This window comes from Triticum aestivum, chromosome 6B (assembly GCF_018294505.1).
Source record: "Triticum aestivum cultivar Chinese Spring chromosome 6B, IWGSC CS RefSeq v2.1, whole genome shotgun sequence".
Taxonomy (NCBI): domain Eukaryota; kingdom Viridiplantae; phylum Streptophyta; class Magnoliopsida; order Poales; family Poaceae; genus Triticum; species Triticum aestivum.
The window spans coordinates 211,374,824-211,383,109 of NC_057810.1; the positions used below are offsets into that span (position 1 = coordinate 211,374,824).

Sequence of the window (8,286 nt, forward strand, 5' to 3'; positions counted from 1 at the left end):
ATATCATGGCATGAAAAAATTACTAGCAACAAGTACACATAAAAATGATCCAATGACATATTGACAAGTTTCTCATATGGTGCATGCATTATTTCACATAAAAATAACAAAGTGACAAACATCAACAGTTTTCTACAATAGACTTTTTAGTGAGCAACATCAAAGTAGATAACATCATTATAGTTCATATGCTCATTACTAACAGTTTTCTAAATATGCACATTTTCTATTCATGTTTCTATGCTCATTTTCCATTCATGTTCATTTTCATATGCTCATTTTCTATTCATGCTCATTTAAAAAAAATAGTAGCTTTACATTTTCATTCCAAATTTTGTCATCTTCAACGAATGCAAACATGGGAGGGCGGCGGCTCACCGCGGGGGGCGATGTTTGCCGGGGAGCGGGGGCGGCGAGGGCTCAGGGAGGAGGTCTGGTCGGTGACGAGGACGTGCTCTCGAGGGCGGGGACGAGGCTGGCGACGAGGAGCGGGCGGAGCTTGACGGGGGCAGCGATGGCGATGAGCGAGGCCGAGCAGGCTCGGGAACGATGACGAGGAGCGGGCGGCAATAGCGAGGAGGCCCGGTGAGGAGCCGATGGTGCAGCAGCCTGGCAGCGTTGGGGGAGAATGGGAGAGCTTGGGGAAATTTCCTAACTGTGTGGTTATATACCCAACCCTTTAGTCCCGGTTGGTGGCTCCAACCAGGACTAAAGGACCCCCTTTATTCCCGGTCCGAGCCACCAACCGGGACTAAAGGTGTATTTCGTCAAGCAAAAGGGCGGGAAGCATAGACATTTAGTCCCGGTTGGAGCCACCAACGGAAATAAATGTCTGGCACAGCGATGTCGAAAGTTTAGCCCCACCTCGCTAGTTGAGAGGAGCTCGCAGCGGTTTATAAGCGCGGCTGTGACACGCCTCTCGAGCTCCTCTCTAAAGCAGGCAGTACATGCCTACCTCTGTGCCATGGGCCTACCTGCCCTGCGGGCCTGCAACCTAGCCCATATTTAAGGTTTCTAGTCGTATGCACGCCGTGGTGGCCTAGTAGGTGGGCATTTTTTTTATTTTTTTGCATACGTTATGTTTTTTTAAAATTTATGTTATTTTTAGTTGCATAAATTTTATATAATTTTAGTTGCATAAATTTTATTTTTTATTGATTCTTTTTAGTTGATTCCTTTTGCTATTAGAGTTTATAAAAGCTTTTGAGTTTGCTATTAAAGTTTGTAACAAAAAATACTTTATGAAAGTTCTTTTTGCTACTAAAGTTTTTAACAAAAAAATACTTTGGTAATTTTAGTTGCATAAATTTTATATGATTTTAAGTTCATATTATTTTGATCAAAACTAGAGGTTTGTAAAAGCTTTTTTGTTCTTTTTGCTATTGAAGAATATTATGGTTTTTTTTTAGTTGATCATAACAAAATATTTTAACTGATTCTTTTTAGTTCATTTTTTTGCTATTAGTTCATTCTTTGAGCTAAATGACCATGAAATTGAAAAGCACTACAAAAACTCTAAAAAGGTTAAAACATGGCATGGTATCATAATTTCACCCACATAGCATGTGCTAAAAAGTTTAGAGGGTTACGACAAAAACTGGATGCACTTCGTGTACAAACTGGTCAATCTCTTTCGAAGTATGAGTATTTCTGGGTCGATTACCTTCTGAGAAATTGCATTGAGGAATGCACATAGCTTCACAATGGCTAATCGAATATTTTCTGGTAGAAGCCCCTTCAATGCAACCAGAAGCAGTTGCGTCATAATCATGTGGCAGTAATGAGACTTTAGGTTTTGGAATTTTTTTTTCTCTACCATATTTATTATTCTTTTTATATTTGATGAGAAATCAGACGGGACCTTGATACTGAGCAGACATTCAAAGAAGATTTCCTTCTCTTCTTTGGCAAGAGTGTACCTCTAGGTCTTTCCAACAAGGTAGGTTCACGCAAAACCTTGTATCTTTTGTCTTCTCATACACGCCCAAGAAGCCTAGCAGGTTCACGCAAACATTCTTCGTCACGTGCATCACGTCGATTGCAGAGCGGACCTCTAGGCCTTTCCAATAGGGTAGGTCCCGAAATATAGATTTCTTCTTCCACATGGGTGTGTGTCCCTCAGCGTTATTCGGAAGAGATTGTCCGTCAGGACCATTTCAAAAGATTACTTGTAAATCCTTGACCATATCAAGTATATCAGCACCAGTACGAAGGACGGGTTGTTCTGGTGATCTGGCTCACCTTTGAAATGATTGCCTTTCTTTCTTAAGGCATGCTTGGTCCGAAGAAATCGACGATGTCCTAGATACATATTCTTCTTGCATTTGTCCAAATATATATACTTTTAGTGTCATCTAAACAGCGTGTGCATGCCTTGTATCGCTTGTTTGTCTGTCCTGAAAGGCTACTAAGAGCAGGCCAATCATTGATGGTTACAAACAGCAACTCTCGTAGGTCAAATTCCTGTTGTTTGTGCTCATCCCACACACGTTTTCATCATCACATGAATAGAGAACATCATTAAGTGTATCAAAAACCATTATAGAACATCATGAATAGAGAAATGACCAAATTAATACAAGTTCATCATCATATTAAAACCAAATTACAGTAGTGATCAAATGTTATCACTAAAAAAAAAATACATAAAGTTCATACATAGTTCTCATAGAACAACATACAACTCTCTAGAGCGTCTAATTAAAACTAACATACAACTATGTAAAACATTTAAATGCAACAACAAATGCAATCAAAATCACAACTAAGGTAACAATTGATCCAACATCATAATGATACCAAGCCTCATTATCAATGGCATATTTTTTAATCTTTCTAATATTCAAGTGCATTGCATCCATCTGGATTTTGTGATCATCGACGACATCGGCAACGTGCAACTCCAGTTTCATCTTCTCTTCTTCAAATCTTTTCAATTTTTCCTTCAAATAATTGTTTTCTTTTTCAACTAAATTTAATCTCTCAACAAGAGGGTCGGTTGGAATTTCTGGTTCACATACCTCCTAGATAAAGACGTCTATGTCAAGTTGGTCGGCATATTGTCATAAACACTAGATGAAACAAATAGTTATAAAAGATATTATGCCACATCTGAGTCATAGGCCGGACGAGATTCAACGGGGGCGGATACCAAAACCATGGCACTATATAATAACAAATAATAATGAAAGTAAGAAAATTATACAAGTGTCTATCTAAATCATACAAGTAAGAATTTTTTTTCTTTTAGATAAGAACAATAGGCTCACCACGGTGGTGCCGGCGACGAGATCGGCGCGGGCGGTCGACGGCGGTGAGGACGGGGACGGGACCACACCCTACACATGTGCAGACTCTAAGAAGTTAGTTTGAGCTCATATTGTGCATCTAAATCAAAAGAACTCCCACATGCACTCCTCCACTAAAACCCACAAACCACTCTACTTCTAGAGCATTTGAAATGAGCTAAACTAGCTAGCAGTGAGAGATGAAACGATGAAGTTGCTAACCTTTTAGAACACTTATGTAGTTGGTGCACCGCCAAACCTAAACAAATCTTGAGAAAATGTAGCTTAGAGGTCGAGCTTGGAGAGGAGAAAGCTTAAGTGTGGCTCAGGCATTTCATCGAACACCTCATGTTCATATACAGGCAAAAACAGAGTAGCCCACACCTCCACCCTTCCACGGCCAAAAAACAGAGGAGATGGGGGGCGTGGATATATATAGGCAAAACTTTAGTCCCAGTATGTGTCTAAAACTGGGAGGAATGGCCTACCCTCTAGTCCCGGTTCTAGACACCAACCGGGACTAAAGGGCAGCAACCCCTTTTGTCCCGGTTGGTGGCTAGAACCGGGACTAAAGGTCCCAACCAAACCGGGACAGATGCCTTCCGAGGCCCGGCCGACGTCCTAGCCTCTCGAACCGGGACTGATGCTCCCATTAGTCCTGGTTCGTAACACGACCAGGACTAATGCTCTGATCTGCCCAGGACCATAGCCCTTTTTTCTACTAGTGCATGCATGTTCCGATAAACCTCTATAAAGGCACAAAACAATTTCATAAGCTCTCTATGCGATCGATACTCTTACTTCAAAAAGTCAACAGTCAAACCATATGTACTTGGAGGACATTACTACTTTGATACGACTAAGTGCGGGTCCTCAGAGTCACTAGACACTCGTAGGTTGAATTTTTTTGCACACGCCCATAGGGTATACCCCTCCAACAATGTACCATCACACATCGACACCATCGCGTGAATCGTCATTTTTCAGCCACTCTGAGGATCCTCGCCATTGTCTAGCTTCTCTCTCTATGACATCTAGGCTCCTCCTATCAGAATTCTTTCTTTCGACCATGTTACCCTCTAAAATCCGTGGACGCTCATCGACGTCCACCTCGGCATATTGTCCACCTAAACTACCACACCAGCCTTGATAGATGGGGCCCACCAGCTATCAGGAATGTTTGTATTTGTGAAGAGCTGCCTCGGGGACAGTGATTTGTTGAAAAAGAAAATCAAAACCAGCGGTTTTATAAATACCTATAACAAACGTGGTGTTTTTGTGTAACTTACTCTGTTTATATAGTCCAGTTAATCCTACTACATATGCATGAACATCTATGAATATATTTTTAAGAAAAGGAGGTTATTCCCCGGCCTGTGCATCAAATTGATGCATGCGGCCATTTTATTAATAATCAAATAATTCACCAAAGTCTCCAAGTCTCAAAAAGTAAAAATGCTCACATAGAGCTAAAAGCAAGTAAACGGGACAGCCACAACCGGCGATATAAAGATAAATAGGAAACTAAACACCTGTCTTATTACATGATCGCCATCCAAACCGGTTGAAGATAGCCCGTGCTATCGTCTCCCAACGGATAGACCCAGTAACCATATGCTCTCTGGCATCCATTGGACTGAGTAGCAACCACATACGGATCAACGTAGTGGCCCGGAAGATAACCTACAAGAAATCAATATTTGTTGTTCTATTAAAAACCAAATCATTTATGCAGTTCCATATAGCCCTAATAAAGCACATACGCCTACATGGATGTGTCTCGTTGTTTCTATCTCAACTCCATTTAGCCACGTTCCAGATAACGTGTGGATGCTAGTAGGAGGAGCAATGTTAAACGCTATATGGACAGACCTTCATAAAATTTTGGCCATTGGGCAATCAAGAAAGAGGTGTTTAATAAATTCATCATGATCACAGAAGCTACATCTTCGAGATCCTCTCCAGTTACGTTTTGCCAAATTGTACTTAGTGAGAATGAACATCTATGAATGAATAACTAGAAACAATATATTGGCTTTTCTTCTGTCTTCCTCTGGTATTATTAGCTTAGGTATCTACGAACAGTGTCGATGATGCTCGATCGTATTGGACCCATAAAAATCATAGTAGAGGAATATCACTAATTAGCAGACTTCAAAAGACCCCACGACTCTCCTCTTTTGCCAAAGGCAGGAGGGGGAGCCTTCGAGCTGGTTGCTTTTCTGCGCCATGATAGAATATCACCCATGGGGGCTTTGTAGGTGAAGACTCCTCGCAAGAAAGAGAGGGACGGAAAAAGAAAGCAAAAGCCACACACCCCGGCCAAGCAAGCGAGAAAGAAAGAAGACATCACCCCAACGCAGACCTAGCTAGCTATAGGCTATAGCCAGCCACACAGCAGCAGCAGCAGCAGCACGACCACGAGGGCAACAAGAAGGGGTCTCTCTGCGTCGCCTCGTAGCGCGGGAGGCGGGCGGGCGATCGAACCCTATTCCTTGTCCTTGAATCTCCAATCCAATCCCCCTACGCGCTCAATCCGGGAGATCTAGGGAGAGGAGAGGCAGCGGCAGGGGAGAATAGTACAAGAGAAGAATGTTCTCTTCCAAGAAGGCCACTAGCAGCAGCGCTGGCGCGGTGGCGGTGCAGGGGGGCGGGGCGCCCATGTGCGTGCAGGGCGACTCGGGCCTCGTCCTCACCACCGACCCCAAGCCGCGCCTCCGGTGGACGGTGGAGCTCCATGAGCGCTTCGTCGACGCCGTCGCCCAGCTCGGCGGCCCCGACAGTACGGCTCCAAAACCCTTCATGTACTCCGTGCTGGTCATTTGTTTTATTATTAATTCCATCGCTGAGAATTTTGTGTTTGTTGTAGAGGCGACGCCGAAGACGATCATGAGGGTCATGGGGGTCAAGGGGCTCACTCTCTACCACCTCAAGAGCCACCTTCAGGTGCGTCCGGCCGTGTGTGTGTTGTTGCACCCTCTAATTAGGGTTAGGTCTAATTCTTGCTGGCATGATGCGCTCTCTCACACATGCATGCTGGCTAATCTATTTGGTCTTTTCATGTGCAGAAATTCAGGCTGGGAAAGCAGCCGCACAAGGACTTCAACGATCATGCAGTTAAGGATGGTAAGAGCTAACTCATGCAATTCAATTGTGAAGATAAAATTGTGCATATGACTACTCTACTACTCCAGTATATATGTTATATCTTCGTGTTGTTCAAATTTTTCCGCAGCTGCGGCAGCAATGGAGATGCATAGAAACGCGGCCTCTTCTTCAGGCATAATGGGGAGAAACTTGAACGAGTAGGTTAATCAGTTAGTAAGAAGTAGAATATGTTAATTACTTTGCGTTCACTCATATCCCAATTATTAAGCTTTTCATTCACCACTTTTCCTTTACCGTTTGTGAATCTTAATTTCAGCCGCAACGTGCACATGAACGAGGCCATCAGAATGCAAATGGAGGTTCAAAGGAGGCTGCATGAGCAACTAGAGGTGATTAATCAACCAAGAATCAAAGTACGCATGGGTGGATGCTAAAAGACTGTCAATTTCTCATGAAGTTTATTTTTCTCCTTCTAAAAGCATTAGGAAGTTTACTCAACTCCCCTTTTCTGAGCACCTTACCACCTTCACATGCAGCTCATGCTCCTCAACTTTTAGATAAATCTTACATGCATGCATGCAAAAACACTGTTATTAAGTTTAATTGCTTAGTCGGTTGTCACTAATTGTGTAGCTTAATTATGCTTAAAATAGTTAGCTCATGCATGCATGAACATGAGTACATGACAATTGACACGCAGGTGCAGAAGCACCTCCAAATGAGGATTGAAGCCCAGGGAAAGTACATGCAGTCCATCCTGGAGAAAGCATACCAGACGCTTGCCACCGGCGACGTCGCGGCGAGCCCTACTGCCGGATACAAATCCCTAGGCAACCACGCCGGCGTCCTCGACGTGTGCTCCATCAAGGACATTGGCCCAGCTTCCATGGGCTTCCCTTCCCTGCAGGACCTGCACCTCTACGGCGGCGGTCACTTAGACCTGCAGCAGCAGCAGCCAATGGAGAGCTTCTTCGCGTGCAGCGATGGCGGCGGCATTGGGTCGTTGGGGAAGAAGAGGTCCAGCCAGTACGCCGGAGGCAAGAGCCCTATGATGTGGGGTGACGACGACGACGGCGACGAGGATGACAAGGGCGATCAGCTACTCCAGATGGCACCGCCGATGATGGACGACATAGACTCCATGTACGAAGCGAAGCCGATGATGACCATGTCCGGCGACTCCGCTGGGAGCAGAGGATTCGACGGCGGCATGGGGTCGAAGCTCGAGAGGCCGTCCCCCCGGCGGCCGCACATGGGAGCCCAGAGGATGGACAGCCCGTCGGTGATCTACGGGTAAATCAAGCGATCGACCGAATTAAGTTAACTAGAGCTTTTTGTTTAACCGGGTGCATGTGGCTAAATAAGTATAGCTTGAGTGCATGGAGTCAAGGAAATTATAGAAGAAATTATGCGTCGATCAGGATGATCTTACACATATAGTGATGCATCACATGTCTATGTCATGATGCTCAAGGTCTAACTAAGATTATCTGTTGTGTAATTGTACGTGTTCTAAATTAATTAATTATGACGGTTGTAAATTTGTAATCTAATTATTTGGTGATCTTGCATGCTGAGGTGGCAAGCTTCCATGCATTGATCATGGGACACATGTATATCGTCAAAAACATATTGTTAATTAATTTTTATTGGTTGGGTCTGGAACATGTGCATAATTTTGATTCTTGCATTGCTGTGTGACTTGTGGAGTTGTGGTGCAAATGTAACTTCGGACACTTACCTTCGTATCAACTAACAGAACTATATTTTTCTTGGATAAAAGGGAAGAATATCAGGATATATATACACCGAGAGAAAAAAAAAACTTTTGATCAGCAATGGGGATGCCCACAGCCAAATTATTGCAAAACCTAGGAACACTGGCACAACA

At 43.6% G+C, this 8,286-nt stretch overlaps 1 protein-coding gene across 2 annotated transcripts; it reads left to right on the forward strand.

Moving 5' to 3' along the window:
- The first annotated feature begins 5,490 nt into the window (after nucleotides 1-5,490).
- Nucleotides 5,491-8,055, forward strand: LOC123136621 (myb family transcription factor IPN2). Of its 2 annotated transcripts, none has more exons than XM_044556047.1 (6): nucleotides 5,491-6,069; nucleotides 6,157-6,233; nucleotides 6,356-6,413; nucleotides 6,523-6,592; nucleotides 6,712-6,808; nucleotides 7,096-8,055. In XM_044556047.1, the coding sequence occupies exons 1-6, from the start codon at nucleotides 5,880-5,882 to the stop codon at nucleotides 7,690-7,692; spliced, it is 1,089 nt and encodes a 362-aa protein (XP_044411982.1). In that variant the 5' UTR covers nucleotides 5,491-5,879; the 3' UTR covers nucleotides 7,693-8,055. The 2 variants fall into 2 exon arrangements, with proteins under 2 accessions (XP_044411982.1, XP_044411983.1); XM_044556048.1 differs by having other exon boundaries at nucleotides 6,712-6,784.
- Nucleotides 8,056-8,286: the final 231 nt, after the last annotated feature.